This window comes from Tamandua tetradactyla, chromosome X (assembly GCF_023851605.1).
Source record: "Tamandua tetradactyla isolate mTamTet1 chromosome X, mTamTet1.pri, whole genome shotgun sequence".
Classification (NCBI taxonomy): Eukaryota; Metazoa; Chordata; class Mammalia; order Pilosa; family Myrmecophagidae; genus Tamandua; species Tamandua tetradactyla.
The window spans coordinates 49,769,953-49,797,918 of record NC_135353.1 but is presented as its reverse complement, the minus strand read 5'-3'; the positions used below and the strand labels follow the sequence as shown (position 1 = coordinate 49,797,918).

The 27,966-nt window shown below is 36.3% G+C and overlaps 1 protein-coding gene and 1 non-coding gene across 3 annotated transcripts in view; one reads left to right on the top strand and one right to left on the bottom strand.

Annotated features, from left to right (window-relative positions):
* The window catches only part of KLHL13 (kelch like family member 13), a 353,054-nt gene that overhangs the window by 213,357 nt on the left and 111,731 nt on the right, over window positions 1-27,966 (bottom strand). Inside the window, exon 2 of one of the 2 annotated variants that reach the window (XM_077146548.1) lies at window positions 15,233-15,306. The exons of the other annotated variant lie outside the window; for it this stretch is intronic. Within the exon in view, the coding sequence (XP_077002663.1) occupies window positions 15,233-15,282 (50 nt within the window). The 5' untranslated portion in view covers window positions 15,283-15,306. The remainder of the gene's footprint in view (window positions 1-15,232; window positions 15,307-27,966) is intronic. 2 annotated transcript variants of the gene reach the window in all.
* Window positions 9,348-9,410, top strand: LOC143672349 (U7 small nuclear RNA). The gene has a single exon (XR_013169804.1). It is a non-coding gene; the product is annotated as a U7 small nuclear RNA (small nuclear RNA).

The following is a 27,966-nucleotide window of genomic DNA, read 5'->3' as shown; positions in this document are numbered from 1 at the left end:
TAAGTAGAAGCAAACTAAATATCTAATATTAAGAAATCATTTGTACCATGGAATAATTTAAACAGCAGGATACAGACGTGATATACATAGTATATGTGTAGTAAGTGCTTTACTTTATTGAGCATTTATCATGTGCCAGGAACTTGATTGTCTCTTAAATTTTATTTAATCCTCAGAACACTTCCATATACAGATGTAATTTAATTTTATACATGAGGAAATAGACTCAGAGAGGTTAAGAAACTTCTCCAAGAAGCTAAGCCTGCCAGTAATTATGCCTAAGAGTCACCCCCAGAGAATTTCTCTTTTGTTGCTCAGATGTGGCCTCTCTTTATAAGCCAACTTGGCAGGTGAACCCATTGCCCTCCCTCCTATGTGGGTCATGACTATGACAGCTGTAAATCTCCCTAGCAATATGGGACCTGACTCCGGGGGATGAACCAGGACCCAACATCATGGAATGAGAAAGACTTCTTGACCAAAAGGGGGAAGAGAGAAATGAGACAAAATAAAGTCTTATTGGCTGAGAGATTTCAAAGAGTTGAGAAGTTATCCTGGAGATTATTCTTACACATTATACAGATTTCCCTTTTTAGGTTATGAAGTACTGGAGTGGCTGGAGGGAAGTACCTGAAACTGTTGAGCTATGTTCCAATAGCCTTGATTCTTGAAGAAGACCATACATGGCTTTTATTGTGACTGTGTGATTGTTAAAACTCTGTGTCTGATCTACCTTTTATCCAGGGTATGGACAGATGAGTTAAAAAAAAGGATAAAAATAAATAAAAAATAGGGGGGATAAAGGGTAAAAACTGAGTAGACTGAAATACTGTGGGTCAATGAGAGGGAGGGATAAGGGGTATGGGACATTTGAATTCTTTTTTCTTTTTATTTCTTTTTCTGGAATGATACAAATGTTCTAAAAATGATCATGGTGATAAATACACAATTATGTGATAATATTATGAACCACTGATTGTATAATATGGTTGGGTTGTACATGTGTGGCTGTGGTAGTTAGGTTCAGGTGTAAACTTGACCAGGTGAAGTTGTCAGTTCTGTTGCTGTGGACATGAGCCAATGGCATGTGAAGTTCATCTGTTGCTGATTACATCTGCAGTCAGCTAGGAGGCCTGCCTGCTGCAATGAATGATGTTTGATTTAATTGGCTGGTGCTTAAATGAGAGAGTGCAACCTAGCACAGCCCAGGCAGCTCAGCACACCTCATCTCAGCATTCGCAGCTCAACCCAGGCCTTCGGAGATGCAGAAAGTAATCACCCCGGGGAAAGTTGGTGGAACCCAGAGGCTTGGCGAGAAGGCCAGCAGAGATTGCCTGGTGCCTTCCCACGTAAGAAAGAACCTCAGTTGAAAGTCAGCTGCCTTTCCTCTGAAGAACTATATGTTTTAACTAAATAAATCCCCTTTTATTAAAAGCCAGTCCATCTCTGGTGTGTTGCATTCTGGCAGCTTTGGTAAACTAGAACAGAGGCTATTTCTCAATAAAAAAAAATTTTTTAAAGCAATACAAGAAGAAAAAAAAAACTTCTCCAAGTTCATACAGCTAGAAAGTAGCAAAGCTGAATTTGAACCCATATTTGGGAGACTTCAAAGCCTCTTCTCTTATCTAGGATACCATTACCAAATCATGGTCAATAATTACAAGCTCGGTTACATTTACATTTTAAAGTTCACCAAAAAAATTAAATAGAAAATACAGCAACGTATTAACAGAGATTACTTTAGGGAATTAGATTATCTGCATATGTACATTTTTCTAAGTGTTCTATGCTGAGTATGCATTACTTGTAGGATTAGAAAAATAAGTAAACTGGGTAGGGTGGTGAAAGAGAATAGGGAACTTTTAGTCCAGGGCGCAAGAATAAGATTTAGAATCAAAGTATAAATGTTAAACTCTTCAGTATATAGGTGGGAACTGAAGTAATGGCTGTAATTGAGATTACCATGAAAAAATATAGAATAGGAAAAGAATTATGAATAGCAACATTCAAGATGCAGGTGGAGGAAGAGGAGTTGGGAAGTAATTCCTCTCTTGAAGAACAGAAAACTTTTTATAGCCTCAGATAGATACAATATGATACATTACTAACAAGTTTGTGTATCTTTGTACAAAATTATGCAATACTTCAGGGAGAGGAACAAATATGCTGATAAACTACACATGCACCTACTGCAAAATCTTATGACAATAATAATGGGTAAAACAGAAACAAAAGAAATTCTGGACCACAATAAAAATGCATTCTATAAAATGTAATTGGATGTTAAGAGAAATACGCCAGACACAAAAGGACAAATATCGAATGCTCTCATTGATATGAAACAATTAGAATAAGTAATATAGTCAAAATCTAGAATATGGGTTAAAAGGAGATGAAGTTAGGATAGGGAATAGGTAGTTAAGGCTTAAAATGTACATAGTCTCTATTTGAGACAATGGAAAAGTTTTGGTTTTGGTTGGTGGGGATGGCAGCACAACGTTGTGAACAATTAACGGCACTGAATTATATATTTGAATGTGCTTAAAAGGGGAAAATTTGGGGTTGTATGTATGTTAATACAATAATTATTTTTAAAAAAATCCATGGAACTATACAGCACAGTGAATCCTATGCTATTTTAACTATAGCTAATAGTACAGTTATAAAAATGTGCTTTCAACAATTGTAACAATTGCACCACACCAATGCAAGATGCTGATAATAGGGTGGTATAAGGAACCCTGAATTTTATGCAAGATTTTTCTGTAAACTACAACTTCTCTAATTAAAAAATATATAACTGGTCTCAGACATTCATGTATTAACCTCTTTTATTATACCACTTATAACCATTATTTAACCTACTATTTGACCTTATAATCATCACCTCAGTTCAGTAAGATCAAACTAGACAAGTTTTTAATTCTTAAAGAACACAGGAAAAATCTTAACCGAAGTTTAGAAACCACAAATTATGAAAATAGTAAAAAAATGGCCTTAGATTTGATGGCTGATCATCTTGTTGAATTCATTTTCCTTGAAGTTAATCAAACATGACTTTATTCAGCATTTACTATCTACTTAGCCTTAAAGATTTAATTCTAAACTATTAAAACTAAAGGAAGCAGGGAGTCCAGAATGAGAATGGGGGCCTTTAATCCTGTATAGATGCCTAGATATATCCTAGAATATATTAAGCAGAAAATCAAAAGGTATTGACAAAGTTCCTTGAGGGATGGGAGAAAAAATATGGAACTATTAAACTTGACCATCAGGGAATCCCCTGATACTGAGGACTAGGGATTAGGCACACCCAAATCAATAGGCCAAGCCCTTGATCTTGAGGCTTGCTCTTATGAAGCTTATATAGGTAGCGGAGAAGCTCATCCTACCTATAGGTGTGCCTAAGAATTACTTCTGGAGGACCTCTTTTGTTGCTCAGACGTGGCCTCACTCGCTCTAAGCCCAACTCTGCAAGTGAAAACATTGTCCTCTCCCCCACATAGGATATGACATCAAGGGGTGCAAGTCTCCCTAGTGATGTGGGAGATGAGTCCCAGGAATGAGTCCGGCCCTGGAACCATGGGATTAACAATTCCATTCTGATCAAAGAGGGGAAAAGAAGTGTAACTAATAAAGTATCAGTGGCTGAGAAACTTCAAATAGAATCAAGAGGCTACTCTGGAGATCACCCTTATGCAAGCTTCAGTTAGACTTTGCTACCTGTCATAACCTGCCAAATCCCAACCCAAACCATTCCAGCCAATCCTAAAGAACACCTAGGGCAATACTGAAGATTCCACAGGAGTTCCATGTACTAGGGTAACTTTCCAGAAACCTACAACCTCCAGATGGGTCCCTGGACTAGATAAGCCCTGAAACTTAGAGGGCTCAACCTCTCCAGAACATCAGCTAGTTTCATTTCCCTATCCCATATTATTGACAGCCCCTTCCAACATGAAAAAAGTTAGAATAGCCATAGCCCAAATACACCTAAAGAGCAGGATAGAAAGATCAAAGGTGATGATAGAGTTATACAGAGAAGGTATATGATTGTTGTATCATTAAACTGATATTTCTTTTAGTCTCCAGTATTTTAGAGCAGCTAGAAGTAAAAATTTTAAATTGTGGAATTGTAGCCCATACCAAACTCTGAAATCTGTTCATAGCTGTGCTATTTTGAAAGTTTTTTTAATATATGTTATTTTTCACAAAAACGAAAAAAAAGTCGATTGTGATGATAAAAAAAAATATTTATTCCTTTTGCTTCCTATATTTTGGAGCAGCTAGAAGGAAAAATCTCACATGATGGTATGGTAACCCATGACAAACTCTGTGATCTGTCCTGTAACTATTTGTTAAAGAGGGCTTTGAAAACTATTGCTTTTTTCTTTTTTTGCTTTGATTATATATTATACGACTTAAAAAGTTATTAAAAAAAACTAAAGGAAGGTTGGGATCTTCCACGCCATACATTTTACAGATGGACAGTGCTTGACAAACAGTAGTGGCTCAATATTTTTGGCTATTGAATAACCTGATTTCCGAGTTTTGTGTATTCTTGACATTATACTCTTTTAAGAAGTGATTATATATCAAGTTACAAAACATTTAGTATTATTTCTAGAATCTTTATTAAATTTCTTTACTTTAATGATCATTGCTTAAAATTCAATTATTTAGTTCCGGGAAGATGGCAGAATAAGACAAGTCGAGTTCACCCCTGCTCCAAGGAATAGCTAGAGAAGGGATGGAAAAACAACTGAGATAGCAATTCCAGGGTATAAGTGACCTGAGAGTGTCTTCTACACCACGTAGGGATGTCCTGGTTGCAAAAGGTGAAGAATTGACGTGCAGACAATCAGAGACACTCAGTTAGGGCAAATAGCCTAGTACACCACTTTCCAAACCGAGGCCCGGAGCCCTCAGGTATGCATGGACAGGGAGATGGGGACAAGGAAGTAAGCCAGGCCATGTTCCTTGAATGCACTACCCTCACACATGCTGCCCCACCCCACAACTCCCCCTACACCCCACACACCTGAACCCTGTCACCAGCCCCATCACCATGCTCCAATCACCCCTGCCCCAACCCCTCACACATGCACGCTTGCACACCTGTCCTAGCACAACCCACTTCTCCCACACAAGCGCACAGTCTAAACTCGCCCATCCCGAGACCCACATACCCATATCGAGCCCCTTGACCCCCACCTCCCCCTCCCTGCCCCCTGCAGGCAGTCACCTGTGCATCTGGGCTGCAGGCACTAACCTTCATACACGAGCCACACTGGAGCCCAACCCATAGATGTCCACAACCTCGCCCCACACACCCTGAACTCTGCGCAAGCATACATCAGCATCTGTCCTCCACCCACGCAGACCCATGTACATGCATGTGCCAACCCTCACCATGCTCCCCAAGCTCTGGGCAAGTGCTGACCTGCGCATCTGGGCCACACCCACCCCCAGCCCACACAGGTACAACCCAACCCCACTACCCCTGAGCTCTGCACACTCTCAAACCAGGGCCCCACCTTTCAGACCCACCCACCAGCACAAGCAATCACATTTGCCCTACCAGGCACCCACGTGTCTATGCACTGACCTCTTGACCCCTGCAACCCACCTCCCCAAACTGCACACATGCACATACTTGCCCCACCCACCAGCACAAGCACCCTTCTCCCACACCTGAAAGGTGCTCACATGCATATCTTGCCACATAGCCCCCTCTTGCACACACGGGAACCACTGTTCAACCCCCCACACCTGCGCACCGGTGCCAGGGTGCAGCCCATTCGACATTACCCGCCCTTGACTTACTTACCACAACCTCTGTGAACTGTGTCCCGCCCCGGCACACTCGCACATCTATATCCTAGCCCCCATGGACCTCTCAATCTATGCAATTGTACAGCCATTCCCTGCCCTCCCTGCGCCCTGACTTCTGTGCCCTGTATCCCACACTCAGATACCCATGACCCACACGCTCCATGAGCACACCCACATCCTGCCGATATACCAACATCCACGTAGCACCGCCATCTACCTCCCGCCACACCCTATCTCTGAGTCCCCCACACAGCACTCTACTCCTGCGCTCTAAGGGTTGTTAGACTGCACCCTGTTCCCATGGATCCCGCACCACACCTCCACAACCCCACAAATCACACCCCACGCTCACACGCACCAACTTAGCATTCCCAACCCATGTCTATACCTGCACCGCAACTCGTCACTGCACTGTTGTGCCCACGCCCCCACACACAGACCCTACATCCTGCTCCACAATGGTCCTAGAAATACAAAACTTTAGACTACTAAAGGGAATCAACTTTCAAAGTAACCCTATCAAGATATTTACCTGCCACAAAGGCACAGAAGATTGCTGACCATATGAAGATGCAGACAGATAAAGCTCAGCCTAATGCCCAAATTAAAACACTGGAAGAAACACAGACATTGGAACAGCTAGTCAAAGATGTTCATATAACTCTACTAAATAAAATCAGTGGAATGGCTAATGAGATAAAGGAGATCAAGAAGACACTAGAAGAGCATAAAGAGGAATTTGAAAGAATAAATAGAAAAATAGCAGATACCACAGAGATTAAAAATGCTGTAAATCAAATTAAAAATATACTATAAACACACAACATCAGATTTGAAGAGGCAGAAGAAATAATAAGTGACAGAGGACAGGACAACTGATTTTGAACACACAAAAGAGAAAATGGCAAAAAAAAGTTGGAAAACTTTGAATTAGATCTCAGGAATCAATGGACAAAACAAAGTGCACAATTATAAGAATCACTGGTGTCTCAGAAGGAGAAGAGAAAAGGGCTAGGAAGATAAGTGGAGGATATAATTGGGGAAAAGTTCCCAACCCTTACAAAGGACATAAATACACAAGTCATAGAAGCTCAACGAACTCCAAACACAATAAATCCAAATAGGCCTTCCCCAAGGCACATACTAATCAGTCTGTCAAATGTTGAAGAGAGACAGAAAATCCTGAAAGTGGCAAGAGAAAAACAATCTACTACATACAAAGGAAACCAAATAAGACTGAGTTCAGACTATTCAACTAGCACCCTGGAGGTGAGAAGGCAGTGGTATGATATATCTAAGATCCTGAAAGAGAAAGACTTCTAGCCAAGAATTCTGTACCCAGTCAAACTGTCCTTCAAAACTGAGGGAGAGATTAAAATTCACAGAGAAAAACGAGTCCTGAAAGAACCTGTCAACAAGAGACTGGCCCTATAAGAAATACTAATGGGAGTTCTGCCAGTTGAAAAGAAGAGACAGGAAAGGGAGGTCTGAAGGAGGGCACAGAATTGAAGAGTACCAGTAAGAGTAACTTAAAGGATAAAAAGAAATGGAGGAAAAATTATCTAAAATTAAGAGTGTTGACGGACTGTTGACTTTGGACATTATACATAGAGGCCCAGTGGATGGAGGTGGCTGAAAGATGCACTGACTGAGAAGTAGATTGGCCAACGATGACAACATCATTGATCGAATACTGTGCTGCTACCAAAAGAGACAAAATTGTGAGGCATACAATGTTGTGAATGAACCTGTGGGACACTGGGTGAGGCAAAATAAGCCAGAAACAAAAGAGCAAATATTGCATGACCTCATCTAGAAAATACTTATAAAAAAACGGGGCCTAAACTATAAGCTGTTATGGCAATCATAATCACTCCAGAGCAGTAATTGTTATTTCTGGATCTTGAGAGGCTGATTTACATATGTATAACCTAGCCTTTGGAGATAAGAACAAAGCTGATCAGGTCAGGATTAAAGTAATTCAGGAAGATATTATCCATATTTTAGAACTTCACCTACTCTTTGAGGCCAAAGGAAGAAAGCATTATTTTATCCAGAACCTAAGTTTTCTAGAGCACATAATCTAACTCAACCTGTTTAGATAGATCATTTAAACAATCCAAACACAGGGAGCCCAGAAGAAGAATGAGGGCCTTTAATCCTGTACAGCTTAATTCAATGCCTGGATACATCCCAGGGTATATTAAGCAGATAATCAAAAAAGTACTGGGAAAGTCTCCTGTGAGATGAGAGAAAAAATATGGAACTATCAAACTTTACCACTGGGGAAACTCCTGATACTGTGTCAAACATTACAGACACCCAATTCAATAGGCCAAGCCCTTGATCTTGAGGCTTGCTCTTATGAAGTTTATGTATGTAGCGGAGAAGCTTAGCCTCCCTATAGGTATGCCTAAGAGTCACCCAGAGGATCTCTTTTGTTGCTCAGATGTGGCCTCTCTCTCTCTAAGCCCAACTCCGCAAGCAAAATCATTGCCCTCCCCACTATGAGGGACATGAAATCCAGGAGAAAAGTCTCTGATGGCATGGGAGATGACTCCCAGGAAAAGCCTGGTCCTGGGACCAGGAGATTAACAATGTGATTCTGACCAAAAGGGAGAAGAGAAGTGTAACAAATAAGTTATCAGTGGCTGAGAGAGTTTAGAGTCAAGAGGCTACTCTGGAGGTTACTCTTTCACAAGCTTTAGTTAGACATTGGTACCTACCATAACTTGCCAAACTCCAACCAAAACCATTCCAACCAATTCTAAAGAACACCTAGGGCAATATAAAAGATTCTACTAAAGTTCCATGTACTAGGGTAACTTTCCAGAAATCTACAACCTCCAGATGGGTCCCCAGACCAGATAGTCCTGAACACAGAGAGGTCAGCCTCTCCAAAACATCAACTAGTTCCATCCCCCTATCCCATATTATCAGCGGCCCCTTCAAACATGAAAAAGTTAGAATGGGCATAGCCGAAATATGAGTGGGAGAAAGATCAAAGGTGATAGTGGAGTTACATAGAGAATATAGGGTTTAACAAACGAGTATGATTGTTAAATCCCAAGTATAATTGCTTAATCATTATATTGATATTTCTTTTAGCCTTCAGTATCTTAGAGCAGCTAGAAGTAAAAACCTAAAATTGTGGAATTGTAATCCATACCAAACTCTGAAATCTGTTCTACAACTAATTGTTGCAGTGTGCTTAGAAATGTATTGCTTTTTCTATATATGCTATTTTTCACAAAAAAAGAAAAAAATTCTAGCCTGCAATGTTTTAGAGCAGTTGGAAGGAAATATCTCAAATAGTGGCATGGTAATCCAAAACAAATGTTGATATCTGTAACTATTTTTTGAAGTGTACTTTGAAAATCATTGCTTTTTCTTTCTTTTCTCTGTATATATGTTATCTTTAACAATAAAAAACCTCAAGAATTCAAGAAAGTAAAGAAAAAGTATTCAATTGTAACAATAATTAATTAATTGATTGATTAATTAATTAAATTACTTATTTACAGCTCTGTTAGAATTTGTCTAACAGGTTTTTGACTTTAAGAGGAAAATCCAACCTGTGTGGGCAATGGTGGCTCAGTGGCAGAGTTCTCACCTGCTACGCCAGAGACCTGAGTTTGATTCCTGGTGCCTGCCCATGAGAAAAAAAAAAAAGAGGAAATTCAATTGCTTCACTATATAACAAATAGTGGACTTGAGAAACAAAAGAAAACTACCCTAAATCATTTAGTCAAATAAAATCATCAGCAATAAATAGTTGATAATTAATGCTACAATTTCTACAAATATTTACCATGTACCTATTATGCACAAAATTCTGCATTATGTCATATATAGAATATAAGAATACATTAAATACAGTCAGTCATTTTCTGAAAGAACTTCCTTAACAATGTTGTGAGCAGAGACATGCTCAAATTACTTCAATAAAGAATTGAATGTGATAAAATTCATTGTAGCAGTGTAACTGTTCAGAGGCAGAAAAGACACTCCCTGATCATGTTGGTCAGATTGATCAGGGAAGGTTCTATGTAAAACATAGTATTTAATCTAGGTCTTCAAGAACAGGTAGGATTTCAATAGTCAGAGACAGGAGAAGGCAATCTGGACAAAATGATCATATTAGCAGTTTTACAGATTACTTTGACCAAAGTGTGAAGAATCCAGTTGATCTTCATATCCTGTCAAATTGACCACTATATATTTCACACATCCACCCCTTCCATCTACATTACCACTGCTTATCACCTTTGTTCAGATTCTGCTTCCTTGTTACTTTGACTACAATAGCTATCTGAATGGCCTCATAATTTTTCTACGCTCCTTCCTTAAATAATCCACACAGCCACCAAAATGATCTTTCTAGATGTACAGGTCTGGCCATGCCACTTCCGTTTTTGAAACCATTTTAATAGGCCCTATTGTCTTGGAACATCCACAGTCCTCAGCATGACATATAAGACACTTCTTGACCTAGGTCCTGCCCACCTATCCAAATTCATCTCCAGCCACTTCTTATTTTGCCCTTTAGTACTACACACATCAATCTGAATAGATTTGCACCATGCTTTTTCATGCCCTCATGCACTGTGGTGTAGGGTGGGATTAATATTGGACTTTTGCTTTAGTTTGCTAAAGCTGCCAGAATGCAATATACCAGAAATGGAATGGCTTTTTAAAAGGGAATTTATTCAGTTGCAAGTTTACAGTTCTAAGGCCATGGAAATGTCCAAATTAAGGCATCAACAAGAGTTGATTCACTCAAGAAAGGCTGGCACCATCTGGAACACCTCTGTGAGCTAGGAAGGCACATGGTGATATCTACTAGCTTTCTCTACAAGCTTCTTCAAATAGCTTCCCCAGAGGCATTTTCTTTCTACACCTCCAAAGGTCTTTGGCTGTGTGGGCTCTGTTGGATCTGTGTGCTTTTTCCAAAATGGTTCCCTCTTAAAGGACTCTAGTAAGCAGCCCACCTTGAATGGGTGGAGATACATCTCCGTACAAACCACCTAATCAAAAGGTCTCGCCCACAATTGGGTGGGTGACATCTCCATGGAAACAGCTTAATTTTAAAAAAAAAACCCAAAAATATTGAATGAGGATTAAAGAGCCTGGCTTTTCTGGGGTACACAACAGTTTCAAATTTGTACAACTTGGTCTAAAGAACAAAAGGAAGCCATAGAATACTTTGAAAGTGTGTGTGGGGTGGGGAGTCAACGTGGTTAGGTTTGAATTCTAAAAAGAGAACTCTAATTAGAGTCTAGAGAAAACTCTCAGCTGATTATTTTAGGTCCTAGGCAAAAGACAACAATAGTTTGAAATAAGTAGTCAGTGGTAGTAAAAATGGAGAGAAGTAGATAAAACATGATTTCACCCAGGAGGCCTGCCCTGACCCTCCAATATCAGGTAGGTATATGTTACATACATATTTGATAGGACCCTATATTTCCTTTACACAACACTTGAGAAGCACAAATACTTATATTCCCCACTAGGCAGGGAGTCATATATTATCATTCACTGATATATCCCTAGCACCTCGTACAGTATGTGGTACATAATAAATACTTTTAAAATGGATGAACATCAGATGATACAGTGTTTAGCACTATTTCTTCTGTATTGCAAATACTGAACAATCAATTGAATTGTTTTATCTATTAAAGAGCAATATTAGAACGCTGTAACATTATCAAAACATTTCACATCATTGAAGAAGTCCTTATTAGAGCAAAGAACCCATCAGAAAAATAACACAACCACAAAAAATGGGTGACTGTCACCACAAAATACCCTGCTAGACATTCTCATAACATGTGCATGAGGATGAGGCACAGATTGAGACGATGTTTACAACAAAACAAGTAACATATGGCTGACATCTCCCTGGATCTTATAATTCACGGGGATAAAACTTCATACAGGGCAAAATATAAGATCGATGGTAGATTGCACGACTAAAAACTTTCAAGAGTAATAAGAGAATAATGCCCTCCTGCATTGCCAGCCCCTACCCTGCAGTCTTTATCCTTCAATCTACTTTATTAATTTTTCATGGCAATTATCTCCATAAAACAGTATATATTTATTATATGACTCCTTTCCCCAACTTCATCAACATATAAACTAGATGAAAGCAGGGTGTCATGACTTTTCATCATGTTTTTATATATGAAAGTGCTTAACACTTAGCAATTATAAAGTAAATATTTATTGAATTATAAACAGAAACAAATATTTTAGATTTCTTTGACTAGTCCATTCATTTATTCGGTAAATAATTAATGATCAATTACTTACGGCCAGAAATTGTGTTAAGAAATGCAGATACATTTCTTTTATTATCTTATTGATATTATTATTTTATTGAGGAATCCTTTTGTCAAGTTTTAAAAATCCTATTAAATTTATGATAAATCATTATAACAATTATAACTATTTGTAGGTATATTAGCCAATCTTCTAAAATTGGTAATTTTGTCTCCTCCATTCCTTAACTATGCCTCTTTATTGACACAGGCCAGAAATTCTAAATATATATTAAGTAATGGTGAATGTGTGTCTTACATTTTATCATTAAGTATGATACTGAAATGTTGGTTTCAAAGAGAGAATTATTTTTCTTGTTAGGAAGGCATGTTTCCATCACTAACTTTTTTAGAGTTCTTTTTTATTCTTAAAATGAACATGGATTTTTTAAAAAACCTCAGCATTTATTTTAATTTCAATAAAATATGTATAAGCTAGGGATCATAAGACTACTTTCATTTGATTTACCAAGCATAGTTCAGTTTACCATTCAGCTACTTTGCCACTTACAAAGGTGTTAAGTTGGAGTTAAAAGTACAGAAAGACTTTTATAAAGTGATTTTATTAATTTTCCAATTACGTAAAATCTAGGTCATAAATTCTTTCCTTTGGTTTCTGGTTCGGAATGAACTAATGATGAGGGTTAAAACTTCTGGAAGAAAACTTGACATTTGAGAGGGCAAATATTTCTTGTGTAAGATGCAAAAGCACGAAACATAAAAGACAAAAGTGATAAACTGAATTTCATCAAAATAAAAACTTTTCACTCCTCAAAAGATACCAATAAGAAAATGGGAGGGCAAGCCACAAACAGGAAGAAAATATTCTCAGTATGAATAATACCTAACTATCTAGAATAAATAAATGACTTCTAAAAACCAATAAGAAAACAACCCAATTTTTAAATGGACAAAAGACTTGAACAGGTATTTCACAAAAGAATATATCCAAATAGTCAAAAAACATATGAAAATGTACTCAACATCATTATTCATCAGGAAAAGACAAAGTGAAAACCATCGTGAGGAAACACTACATATCCATGAGAATGGCTAAAATTAAGAGATTAACAATACCAAAAGTTGGTAAGGATTCTCACATATTGCTTGTAGGAGTATAAAATGGTACAGCCACTTTGGAAAAGCATTTTTCAGTTTCTACTAAAAATATGCCTACCCTATGACCCAGTAATTCCTATTCCTATATATATATCCAAAGTAAATGAGGGCACATGACCACAAAGATATTTATAGAAAAATGGAAACAATAGCTGGATCCATAAAATCCAAATACTAGATACAACTAAAATATCCATCAACAAGAAACAGTACAAACAAATTGTGGTATATTTCAACATTGGAGTATTATACAGCAAGAAAAAGAGCAAACTGCTGATATGTGTAGCAGTAGTAGATTTAAAAAAACATTATGTTGAGCAAAAAAAACTTTGCACAAGAGAGTCACCCTGTATGACTCCATTTACATGAAATTCAAAAACAAGCAGAACTAATTTATGATGTGGAAGTCAGAATTGTGGTTACCTTAGGTGGGGGTAGAGGGGATACTGACTGGAAAGGAGTATAAGAGAATTCTCTAGAGGGATGGAATTATTCTGTTATCTTCTTCTGAGCTGTGGTTACTCAGATGTAAATACATGTAAAAAATTAAGATATATATTTGAGATTTTGTATATTTTAATATATAAATTATATCTCAACAGAAATAAAGGAAACAAATGCATTTATAACAACTGAGTTATCAACTTGAACTGAGGACATCCACTTTCAGATGTATGATATAGACTATCTTTTGAAGCAGTATCTGGACTCTGCACACAATTCACCACTATGAATTCTCAACATCCCCCTATATACTCTTCTCTTCTATCTTTTCATCCAACATGGCCACACATTCTTCATGCTATTATTTTCCTCATTTCTGCTTTGTGTATATCTAAGTAAGTCTACCTTACAGCCTCTAGGGTCAGAATCCCACTCCTACACATCTCTATCAAACAGGCACCCATAATATGATACTTCTTTAATGACATAACTATGTAAAATTCCTAGTACGGTATTTGCAAATAACAGTGACTTTATAAATGTTTCCTGCTTACCTCTAGCTTCCCCCTCTTTTCATATTCATTTAAGACACACCTATATTTTAAAGTACCTCAGGAAAAATCAACTATATTTTCAAGAAATTAAAATTGACATTTATATTTCTATTTAATACTAGCACTTTTATAACATTTACTATTTGCCAAGCACTACACGACATACACACTACACACACACACTTATTTAATCCTTACAACATGCCTTACAATAACTCTTGTTATGTAGATACTACTATCATTATCCCCATTTCACAGATGAGGAGGCTGAGTGACAGAGCAATTAAGAAAATTTCCCAGGACTATACTGCTAGTAAGTGTCAGAGATGGGATGTAGACAACTCCAGTATCCTTTTTTGAAATGTTTCCCCCAAACTATACAATTCAGCAACTGGGAAAAGGGATACTATTTCATACCTGCAAAACAAGTCATGTTTCTTTAAACCATGGTTTTAAAATCCAAAATTATAATTAGAGGAACCCCTAAATTTCTCAAAGTAAATCTTTATAAAGGTCTTGATTGGATTCTTAACTAACATAACTATACATGCAATCACAAGGCAATGATATTTAAAAACAAAAACAAAAAAACTTTTGTTGAGACATCTATTTTAAACAATAGGTACCTTTACTTATTCACTGATATGCTCAAAAAGGTAAAATTTCAAATCAGTATTTCCATTGACTGAATCCTAGGTATTCACAATTTATCCCAATTATGATTTTTAATTACATTGTCTGACTTTTTGTTATCTCAGACACATCATCACTAAAATGTTCCATATTCTCTTTGTCACTCATTCATCCTTTTATTCACTCATGCAGCAAGTATTTTTTGACTATTTTAGTCCAGTTATTCAACAAATATCTATTGAGTACCAACTATGTTAAGTGTGTAAACAGGCAGGAAAGACATAATATAAATTATAAGGTAAATTGTTTCCATAAATATACCGGTTACGGAGGATCGCAGCAACCAATTCCCCTCTATGCAGATGATCCATCACCTCTAAAAGTTGGATAATGACCTGTTCAGGAGGAAAAGAAGCCAATATTTAATATTAAAATCAATACTTGAATTTTCAAATTGTGCTACCTTTATATTTTTATATAACTCATGATTGAAAGGCAAAATATATGCCCACGTACCTAATGGCTATAATACATCTTATTATGAAAATTAATTAAGTGAATCTTTTAAAAAATTGTCATAATCAAAATACCTGCAATATTTAATACTGTACCATTATATAGTATTAATTAAATTTCATGTGAAATCATCAGCTAATAAGTATCCATGGAAAAACAACCCAGTATTACAGAAATTGGATTAAACTTGAGAAATAGAAGACCTGGGGAGTGTAGGCAAGAGAAGTTAGAAGTGACAAGTTGAAGCAAACACTTGCCAAAAAGATAGAGACAGGACCCATGGCCATGTTACCAGGGGACTTCAGACCTGAGAGGGGCCTATAAGCAGGGCCAACAATTTTATAGGTGGATAGACAAAATACAGGCTAGAAAGTTATAATATTTTGAAGTCTTAAAGGTAGGAAATAGATAGTGGGGGTAGGAGAATTATTTTGTTGACCTGGATTGAATTTTTGTGTGGGTTGTTGTTTTTGTGGTAGAACAGCAGGTGAGAGTGTGGTAAGTGGAACTCTACTACATTTTGTTTTAGTAATGTCACAGCATTGCATTGGAGAATTAGAGTGTATTACATTTTTAATGCACTTATTCTAAACATATTGAGAAGCAAAAAATATATTTTACTTAAATATTTCTTTTTAATAAAGTCAATTCATTGCACTGGAAGAATACAAATGCATTAAATACAATTTAGTTTGTCCATAAAATTATAATGTTAGTTATTAAGCTATATGAAGACCTAAAATAATTCAGCAAGGGGAAAAAGTATCTTCCATTGTTCACAGTATTCTTCCTGCTCCTGAATTTAGGAATAAGAACAAAAGAAGCAGAAGGAAAAAAGTAGTCTATTTCTTGGGTCTTCATACCTCTAAAAAAGAAACAAATCACATGACAAGATAGCATTTATGTTTAATTGCCTAAACATTTTTCTGCTGCTAATCCTATTACTACAAGTAAAGAAATTCAGTAGCCTAAATGAAATCTAAAACATTTTAGCCTCTCAAAATCAACTGACCTTTGATTTATCTTGTTTAAAAAATGCTTAAATGGTGAGAGAATTTTTAGATACTGAAAAACACTTAATTTTGTTTAGACTTCTCAATTCGTTAGAAGTTGTACAGAGAGAAAAGTACCTATCTCTAGATTACTATTAGGAATCTAGGAATGTGAAAATAACTGCATCCAAGGTGGAATACATAGGTCTAGAAATTAAGTTTGCAAATTTTCTCTTAAACCCCTTGTTTCCATCAATCCCCCTGGTGCACCTAGATTTCTAAGTCTGGGGTTCTGCCATTCACATTCTCCAGATAATTATTAACTTCTTGTCTCCTGAGGAGCAAGGAGTAAGCAACATGGGACTCCAGAGATTTACTAGAAAGACTTTCAGTTACTAGCCCCTGTTTTCAGTGTCATGACTGTCCCTGCCTTTCGCAGACCAGATGCCTCTAATATTTGAGATATTAGGAGTTCTATGGGGAAAATGGGTTGGTTTCTCTCCTAAGTTCCAGAAGCTGGAGATATTGACGTTTTAACTTCCTTTGCTCTAAGTAAAACATTAGTTTCAACCTTACATCTGTCAATGTTTTCACCCCTTTTCTCCTTATCTTTTTTAAGCACATTAAATTATGCAGGATTTGACTTTTCTGTCTTGTAACCCAGAAGGAGGGTTTTGTAACCTAGAAGATAAAGTTAAGTGTTAAATAAAGAAAGGCGTAATTAAGTATGTCAGATGCTACTGAAAGGTTGAGTAAGGTTAAAATTTAAAAATCTCCATTGTATGTGGTAAGGTGGTCACTGGAGAACTTAATAAGAGTGATTTATATGGAATGGTGGAGACAGAAGCCCATTCATGTGTGTTCAACAGAGAATGAGCAGAGAGAGAGAGGAGACAAGTACACACAATCCTTTCAAAGAGTTGCCTTAAGAAAAATGGGGGGTAACTAGGTTATAGGGTGTAGGGAGTTAATATTTCATTTTATGTTGTTTTTATAATGGGAAATTCCTCAGCAGGTAGGTCTCAAAAGCATGATGTTAACCAACAAAAGCAAATTAGAGGTGTATGATACTAATTATATAAATTCTAAAACATATAAGACAATAATACATGTGTACACACATTTATATGTAAAAATAGCATAAAAGCATGCACGGGATGACAAAAACAAATTTGGGATAGTGATTACCTAAGGATAGGAATGGAGGAGAATGCAGTTGGGGAAGGATATAATAGTAGCTTCACCTGTATTTAACTTTTTGTTAAGGATCTGAAATAGGCATGGCAAAATATTAAGATTTTACATAGATCTGTGGTGGTTACATGGGTGTTTGTTATGCTGTTCTCTATATTTTTCTGTAGATTGTAAATATTTTATTAAAAAAGAATAAAAAATATATAAGACATTATCCCTGCTCTGACATAGTGACCATGTAGGTGAGCAGACAAGACATAGCACGTAAAGCAAAAACAAATTTTCAAAGAAAAACAAAAAGGACGAAAATAAAAACAGATAAGCACTATAATTAAAAAACACATTTCCCCCAGTCATGATATCCTCATGAATAGAAGGGAAAGTAATCATTACTCAGAGTACAAACCTAAGAAAAACCTAATTGTGGTTTTGCCCTTAAAAATATTCTACTTAGCCCAATAGAAATAAAACTGATGAAACTGCTTCTTATAGTTAAGATACCTTGAATGAGTTCACCCAAATTTACTCTTAAGCATTTATTTCAAGTAATTCACAAATCTAATATTTCTCAAGCACCTATTATATAGTTAGATAATATTTCAATAGAGGTTCTACTTTATGACAGCATTTAATTAAAAGCCCATAGTCTCACTCTTTCTTACCCTGTACAAGAGCCAAAAGATTAAAAAATAATGAGATTTGAGGTATACCTAACTAATTGTACCTCACATGAATTAAGACCTGTTTATGAACTAAACTTGATGTTACATAGAAGAAATTTTAAGAATTTCTTAATAGGCTGTCTTCAAATTGAATTTTGATAAGTATTGTGACAAGCAAAGGCTGACAGAAATTATCAGTGAAAAGCACTAACCAATATAAAACTGAAAAACTAAAATATTTTTAATGCATATAATTGGTAAATCAAGATATATATATTGAAGCATCACTAAAAATTCAAAATCATCTTGAAATAGCAAAATCTGAAGTTTAAAAGTCAAAATTGTATCATTTGGGAAATATTTTGTTATACAAAATTGGATTTCAAAAATGCCACAGTGTTAGATTATAGAATTATTTAGCTCTCACATATGACAAAGACACCATGTTCTCCTCCTATGTGTGGTATTGAAAAGGACCTATCCTAAAACACTTGAGCACTTGATGTTGAACTGGGTGGTGATTTTCCCCTAGAGTAAATCTAGAAAATAGCTAAGGCTGTGTGGTATGCTTCCAAGTATGCACCCCTAACAGGTTCTGCAACACAATGAACAAGAGCAGTTGCAGTAATAAACGTTGGGGCTAAAGCTAACTTCAGAAGACGTGTTTTATGTTAAACTAACAGCCTGCCTGGTTTTCACTTGACTAGCATCTCATGCCACAATTTAGGGGTTCCACAGAGGTTTGATAACAGTTGCTTCTAGGTCTCAATTACTACCACAAAGACTACAACCCCAAGTTCCCTAACTTTCTACCTTTCCCTAGCAGAGTATCATCAGGGTGACTGATACACTCTTCTCAACAATCTCTTTTCTTGCTATAGTCACTGAGTCAATCTGCCTGCTTCACTTTGTGGCCACTTCCATCTTGCTCTCTTTTGCTACAGTTATACACAACACACCATGCAGTTTCACAGCTTTTTAAGGTAATACCACTCCTTCCTTCTCAACAAGATCCCTTGGCAGTCTCTTCTCATGTTCTCAACCAGAATAGGCTTTAGTAGGGCCTTTGGAGTATTATTGGCTTAAGGTATTGTTCATCTCATCATTACAATGGGCCTTTTTGCCAGTGCTGAAACCATTATCCTTGTATTAAATGCAGTTCTCTATGGTTTTATAATACTGCTGCCCTCTACTTACAAGGGATAAAGTTATTGAGTGGCAAATGTCATGCTTTGCTGTCTTCATTTCCTACAATTTAAAAATGTTACATCTCTTACTTTTCTATAGGAATGACATGTCCCACTTGGAATCACACTTCCTTCTATCCCTCACCTAACATATACTTACATATCCTCTCTCTTTCTCTCTATCTCTAATATCTCTATCTCTGTCTCACTCTCCTTAAGGTTAAGTTTATTCTTCATTCACTTGGTAAAAGAGTTAAGAAATTAAAGAATAATGCATTTCTCATCTTTCCTCTCCTAAGTCTTATTTTTGGAGGCCAGCAATTTTTCTCAGCCTATGTGCTGGTTTGAAAGGAAGTGTGCCCCCTGAGAAAAGCCATGTTTTAATATAAATCCCATTTCATAAAGGTGGAATAATCTCTATTCAATACTGTATGTTTGAAACTGTAATGAGATCATCTCTCTGAATGATGTGATTTAGTCAAGAGTGGTTGTTAAACTGGATTAGGGAATGGCATGTCTCCACCCATTTGAGTGGGTCTTGATTAGTTTCTGAAGTCCTATAAAAGAGGAAATATTTTGGAGAATGAGAGATTCGGAGAGAGCAGAGAATGCTGCAGCACTACGAAGCAGAGTCCACAAGCCAGCGACCTTTGGAGATGAAGAAGGAAAATGCCTCCCAGGGAGCTTCATGAAACCAGAAGCCAGGAGAGAAAACTAACAGATGACAACACCATGTTCGCCATGTGCCCTTCCAGCTGAGAGAGAAGCCCTGACCATGTTCGCCACATGCCTTCTCAGTTGAGAGAGAGAGACCCTGAACTTCATTGGCCTTCTTGAATCAAGGTATCTTTCAAGATGGATGAAACTGGATGCCTGTGACTGCACATTTCTATAGACTTGTAATTGGGACATTTTCTCGGCCTTAGAACTATAAACTTGCAACTCATTAAATTCTCCCTTTTAAAAGCCATTCCATTTCTGGTATATTGCATTCCAGCAGCTAGCAAACTAGAACAGCCTATTTAGTCAATATTCTCTCTACATAATCCATTGAGCCCTGTTACAATAGAATTCCTGGAGGTTCATCCCTAAGGACCCATTCTGATAAGTTCAATATCCACAGGACAAAAATAAATATCAAAATATTTTTATGGCATCTATTAAGGTGGGTATGTGACATATTATCCTTAGTTCTATTTATTCAAACAATTATAATAATAGGTTTTTATGTGTTAAAACATCTTCACTTTTAGTGAGATTTATATATTATGCTTACATATACAAGAACAAAATATAAAAATTATTTCAATTGAGGAAGGGTACCTAAGTAGTATCAAACAAAAGTGCTTAATGGTAAAACACTAATGGCATTTTTTAGGGTTGTTATAAGAATTAAAGCCCTTAGAATAGTGAAGATCTGGTGCAGAGTAAGCATTCAGTAAAGTTTATCATTATAATTAAGATTATAATTCTTATCACTTATTCCCACTAAAGTAAGCAGCAAAACAAAGATGCTTACTATCACATTTTTGCACTCTTTTGCTAGAAGTCCTAGCCAATGCAGTACGGCAAGAAAAAGATGTGAGAAACAAAAGAATATGAGTAAGAAAGGATAAAAATAATCTCTTATAGCAGTGGTTCTCAAACTGAGCATGCATCAGAATTCACAGGAGGACTTGTTCAAATACAGATAGTTGAATCTCACCCCCCAACTTTCTGATTCAGTAATGTCTAGACTGAGGTCCAAGTATCTATATTTCTAACAAGTTCCCAGGTAAAGCTGATACGGCCAGTCCAGGAACTATACTTTAAGAACCACTGATTTACAGATAACATGATTGTTTTCCAGGAAGTCTAAAGAATAAATGGAAAAACTTTAAAACTAATATGTTGCATAGCCAGAGGCCCACTACAAGAATGTCAGCTTCATGAGGACAAGGAATTTTCTCTATTTCATTCACTACTATACGCTGTGAGGGGAAATACAAAACTTAAAAATAAGAGAAAATTTTCTCAGTTGATAAAAATGAGATTTCCTCCTCCCTCTATTTTCTTTCAGAAATTACTTTAGAAAACTTGTCATTTTAAATTCTTTCTCTGTCATCTTGAAATGTATGTAAATCTTTTTTTTTAAAAGGTTACATAAGCCTCCTTCAAATTTTACAATTCAAGAATGTTCCCTTAAGGATGGGAACCATTTCTTCGAAATGTAATCATCAAGGAAGATAGTTCCCCCATGTCCCCAGTTCCTGAGAGGAGATGACCATACCTTCAGATGGTACTTAGCTTCAAATCATAAAACTACCTCTGGTCATAAAGATATGAGAAATGTATGTATTGGGTTGTATCACTTAGTACTTAAAAAGGGTGCGCTTTCTTTCTATCTTTGCATTTTCTTTAGTGGACTGCTTTTGATGCAACACATTCTGGTTTGATGCTTATGCAGCAATAAAATTATTTTTCTTTCCTTACCTTTTGTGCAGAGGTTTTCTGGGTGGGAGAAGATTATTTTTAATCATTTTTCCCCAAGAATGCTCAGTACCTGGCACATAGTAGGTGCTCTTCTTATTTAATAAATAATGGCATAAATGAATAACAAAAATAAGTAGCTTTTTTATAGCAATACCATATTCTAAATGTAGTAGACAAATACCACCTACACAATAGCAACAAAATTTATAAATACCTAGGAATAACCCTAAAAAGAAATATGAAAACTTCCAAAAAAATTTTTTTTCAGAAGTACATAAAAGGACCTGAATGAATGAACATACATACATATACACAACACCCCATATCCAGGAACAGAAAAGCTCAGTCATAAAGATGCAAACTTTTCTCAGAATTAACATAGAAATGCAATGCAATTTCAATCAAATTGTCAAATGGATAAGGATGCTTTTGGGGGCAAATATTTTGAATGTTAACTTTATAGTACATCAGAAAAGGTAAGCATAAAAATTTCCAAGAAAATTTTGAAAAAGAAAATAAAGGGGGACGACTTTTCCCAATTGATATTAAAATGTTCTATAAAGGTACAGTAATATAGTAATGTGGCATTAGTGTGGGTATAGACAGAGGGGCCATAGAATAGAATCCAAAAAGAGACCCAAATATATATGGTATTAACTATATGATGAACGTGGCAGTTGAAGTTCATGGGGAGAAAGATGGAATACCCAATAAAGAGTTTTAGAAAACCTGGCTATATTAGGGGAAAAATAAAATTCTGTCTATACAATACATACAAATGTCACATTGATTAAATACTAAATATGAAAAAATAAAATTAAAAAAACATAAAAATAATAGAAGATAAGGGAGAATATATTTTCAATGTTGCATTAAAAAGATCTTTCTAAGAGCTGACAAAAATCCAGCAGCCATAAAGAAAATGGTTTATAAATTTGACGGCAAAAAAGCTACAATTCCAAATGTTACAAAACACCAAAAACATAACTAAAAGACAAAGAGCAGGGGATGAATGACAAGGAGACCTACAACACATATAGCAAGCAAAAGGCTTAATATTCAAAATACGAAAATCAACCACAAAGGTGATCAACCCAGTTGTCAAGTATATTGAACAGGCCATTTCACAGAAGGGAATGACAAGGAAGAGAATAAGCACATGAAGAGATGTTCAATCTCACTTATGTATGTGTGTGCATGAAACCTAGAGAAAATTCACAGTGATGTTAAAGACACATTACTCGCACACCTTATTGTTCTTTCTCACACTTTTACCTTCACAAGAAAATAAGACACCTCTCAGGTTCTATTTGCCACTTAGAATCCTCTATTTCCCACTAAAAATTACAAACAAAAGACAGAACATGAAGTAGAAAGAAGAAAAAGACTTACAAAACATTTTAAGATGAATTCTATAAAGAAATTTGAGGAAGGTAAAAAAGTGAACATTTTACTAGGGAAGGAAATTAAGTATGCTCATTTACAAAAACCTCCAATTTGTAGTAGTTTTAAGTAAGCAGGTACAAGGTTGCTGTTTTCCCCTCCATCTCCATGGTAGCATGACATTATTCAATTTGCCTTGCATGCTCCAAAGGATAAAATGCTTAAGTGGTTTTATATTACAGTAATCACCTTATCAGAATGCTGTTTATCCAAGCAAAATGAGATCCACAAGCTATCTTAAAACAAAACTGCACATATCTCTAACATAATGGAACATTATCAACGTTCAAGCAACTCTTGAAAATCTAGATGCAATGTAGCATTTGTATTACCTGATTTTTTTTAGTCCAGTGAGTGAAAAAAAAGGAAAGTTTATTGTCATTGTCCAAGAGGCATGTAAGGTGAAGGAACCTGGTTTCCAAATCAGTCTATAGCTGAAATCTCAAGTCTATGCACTAAAAAGTAAGAAACATTTAAAGAGCAGCAAAAAGACAACAAAAAAATATATTTGCTTATCACATTTAAATTTAATACAGCTTTTAAAAAAAAGAAATTGCACTCAATAGGAAACTTCAAACATTCTCTAAAACAACTTAGGTCAATAAAACAGATGTTCAATACCCTATGTGACTAGGTTGTGCATCTTGAATACACTAGATGCCACTGAACTGTGTACTTTAAAATGGTAAATTTTATGTTATGTGAATTTCACCTCAATTAAAAAGAAACTTTTCAATTGTCTTATCTTCAGTTTCACATTCTTTCTTCTGCCAGCACCAATCTGCTGTTGAACCTCAACAGCATTTCTATTTCTGTTACTGTGGTTTTCAGCTCTATTTTGTTCCTTTTCAAAACATCTACCTCTTTATTGATGGTCTCTTTGTGTTCATATCTCATTTTCCCAATTTCTTTCAGTTCTTTGTCCATATTTTCTTCATTTAGATTACATATATAATGTTGTTATTCTGACCAAGAAGACTGTATTAAGTTCTGGCCACACGATCAGCTATTTATACTGAACTAAGAATCCATTTTTAAGATCCACAGCAATTTATCCACAGTAACCTGATCAGTCTCGGAGAAAGTTGTACTCACTTGTAAACTGCCTCCTTAAGAATTTATCACATTCTTCAACTTTACACTAAAAAGACACTTTCCTTTTCAAAGTATACAGTACTGTTTAAGATCCTATTCAGTCATAATCCACGTGAGTTAAATGAAAAACAGCAATAACAACAAACCCGTTCTGAACACAATTTTTGTATTCCATTTACGTTACTTTTGTTTCATTTCTCTTTAGTAAGTGACTTTCGAATATGGTAAAAACTGTTACGTGGCATTTCACCAATCCTAACGTCCTAGAAAGTAGCATTCCAGACATACACCTTTCTAACATAAATCTCCACTTCACTAATTAGGCCACTCTCTTTTTACTGTGACAGGGATTCAAAATCATACAACTGCCTGCCATGTTCAATGGGTTCAATTCCTGGCCCATGCGCCAAAAAAACAAAAAGAAATTCAAAGCCATACAACATCCAGGAATGGATAAAGAGAATAGCTTATCTGGGCCCATAATAGTAATTTTACCAAATTTAACAAAATAAAAGCAGGCAGGAAGGGAAGTACAGGTAGCTCTACATTTGCTGCAATCTTTCACAGCCTTAGTAGAAGCCATTTCATAGGATATATTCGATATGGGTCCAAAGTTGTTTGATGAATCAAAAAAGTTAAAGAAGGGATCATTTATGATTTTCCTTATTTAGTTTGAACTTGAAATAAGGTATATTTATGCACCAACTTTTTATCTAGGACCAAGGCTTTCTCTTTGATTACAGGCCTGCTAACTGGATCTATGTATCTTATTTCATAAACTAACTTCACCACCATGATGAATGCATGGACAGTCATTTATAGATTTGGTTTCTTTAAAGCAGAAAGGGAACCTAAAAACATTTGGCAAAGCTATCTGAATTCAGAATCCTTAGGAGTTTTAATGTTTTTCCTCAAAATCTTTTCTTGCAGCAGAGCCAGAACTGGGGTGAGAGAGGTGAGGTACTCGCCTCGGTACTCAAAAATTTAAGGGGGTGCCAAATAAAAAAGCAATCAAGATAAATAAGAATTCAATGTAATCTTTTTTTTTAAAGTCAAAATAAATGCAAAAAAAAACCATGATGAACAAAACAAAACTCTAAATAAAGATAGCATCCATATTACTGAGTTTTCCTTTAGCCTCAGGTTCCAATAAGGCTCAACTTGGCACCACAACTGTCTCAACCATACCCAGTGACAGCTTTTTAAGTTTAAAGCAGTTGGAATTTCCAGAGTCATCTCAAAACATTAAACCTTGCTCTCTTAGAAACAACTCTTTTCACACACATATTTCATTGGCTTCTGAAATATTAAATAATGTAATTACAGTAATTAGTACAAGTGGCATAAAGATATTTGGTATTAAACTACTGACTCATGACATGTGACCAGAGAACAGACTCCTGGTCAGGAAAATTCAGCATGCCATGATACCAATTAATATAACTTTTAAAGGCAATGGAGGTTGTTAACTTGCTAAATGGAGTGATAACTGTATTTGGTTTTGAGTAGAACTGTCAGGTAAAACACAAGATGTCCAGGTAAATTCAAATTGCAGATAAACTATGAATTTTTTTTAGTATAACGATGCCCCATGCAATAGTTGCTAAATATGGCAACCCTAGTTTGAGAGAAATAATTGCTAGTAAGGAAGAAACTGCTAAAAAGGGCCAGTGAAGATGGCTGGGGTATTGGCACTCAGCTCTGTAAAGTGCAGCTACAGGCATTCCTTAATAGGAGTGAAAAAAGGAAGATAATTTGAAAAATCAAGAATACACATTGTAAATCTTTTTATGACTTGGCATTCCCAATCACTACTCCACTTACCACAAAGAAATTAGAAAACAAAAATTTTACGTATGTACTTACATAAATGAACATGAAACATTTTTCTCTGTAATATTTCTAATTAAAACATTTCTCTTCCCCTAATCTTTTATTAAACACCTGGTTTTAAGTATTTACTCTGGGTTAGTATTTGCAAGAGAAAGAAAAAATTTCAATTATAAGAGTCTAGAAAACAGACTTAAACTTAGAACTTTGCCTTTCAAAATTCAGGACTCATACTTGAAAAGCCTCCTTTCTCTAGACTATAGGAAGATGAACAGTAGTATTATACTAAGAAACCAATAGCTCTGTACAGAGGCCCAAGTTCCCATCACCAGTCTGGCCAAGCATTCAGAGACACTTGCATTTGATTCTCTATTTACTCTAACAAGGGCAAAGAACATTTTGCTTAAAGAAGCTTTTATTAAAATGATAAACAATTAAGAGAAAAAAATTAAGGAGGGGAAAATTTGTTTAAATGGTAATTTTCAAATGTTTCTTCTTACCATATGGGTGAGAAAGGGCACATACAACAAGGGTCCATTCAAAAATGCTGTCTTTAATAAGCAAATGGCACCCCAAAGCCCCAGATGGGGAAAGAAGTGGGCAGTCACCCTCCCCAGGCCATGCACCCCTAAGAACTTGTGGGCAGGAACTTGGTTGTATTGTCTTCCTTAGAGAACAAACTGATCTATTGCATGCCTAGCCTGGTTTGCTGCCTTTGAAAGCAAGGGAAGGTTGGTAGAATATCAATCACAGCACAGCATGGAATTTCCAGAGAGGTCTTATTTCAAAACTTCATAAAAAAACAAACCACATGGACTTCTGCAAAGAAAACTGAACTGGCCTGAGCTTGAGGAGAAGGACAATGTGTAACCAACCAATAGCTAACATCAAAGAGGCCATGCAGCAGAAGGTCTTGTATGACCGAAAAACCTTCCCTATGTGGATCGGCGGTTTCTGGAAGAGCTCCAGAAAAAACATCTATACTCAGAAATACCAATACTGGGTTGTGGTGTTTGAGTCCAGTGTGGTGATACAGCAGGTGTGCAGTGTCCCCCATCACAATCCTCATTTCTGTAACTGGTCACGTGGTTGTGGTTCATATTTATCACTATTCTTTCAAGACTCATTCAATGTTCCCTTTACCCTCAGCAAGCGCTTCAGCTGGCCACGGTTCTTTGCCTGGTGATGTGACCCAACCTTCATTTCTGAAGTCTCTGGACCACTGGTAGTCCTGCCTGGATTCGTTGTTGCAGTTTTCTATTGACTTTAGTCACAGGGCATTGTAGTAATAAGAGACACCCTAGGGGATCTCCTGCATTCCAAGAAAACTCTTCTTCACCTCCATTGTGTAGTCATAACATTATTTACCCTTGATAGTCAGGATAAAATAACCCAGCCAGTACAGTAATTCCTTTCTTTGCCTGTTGATTCAGAGGCAAGAGAAGCCCAAAGTAGCCAGGTGGCAGCTTTAAATTCCAGCTCAATGGAATCACTGTTGTGTCTCCTTGGGAGCATGCCTCCATTTGGACCTAAGACCTATAAACAAGTAGAAACTAAGGTTGCAGGGACAGGAAGCAAACATTTTTCTAGTGGATCACTAGGCAGACAATAAGTGCTGCCACAACCATTTCTACCCTGTGATTCTTGGACCTGTGTATCCTGGC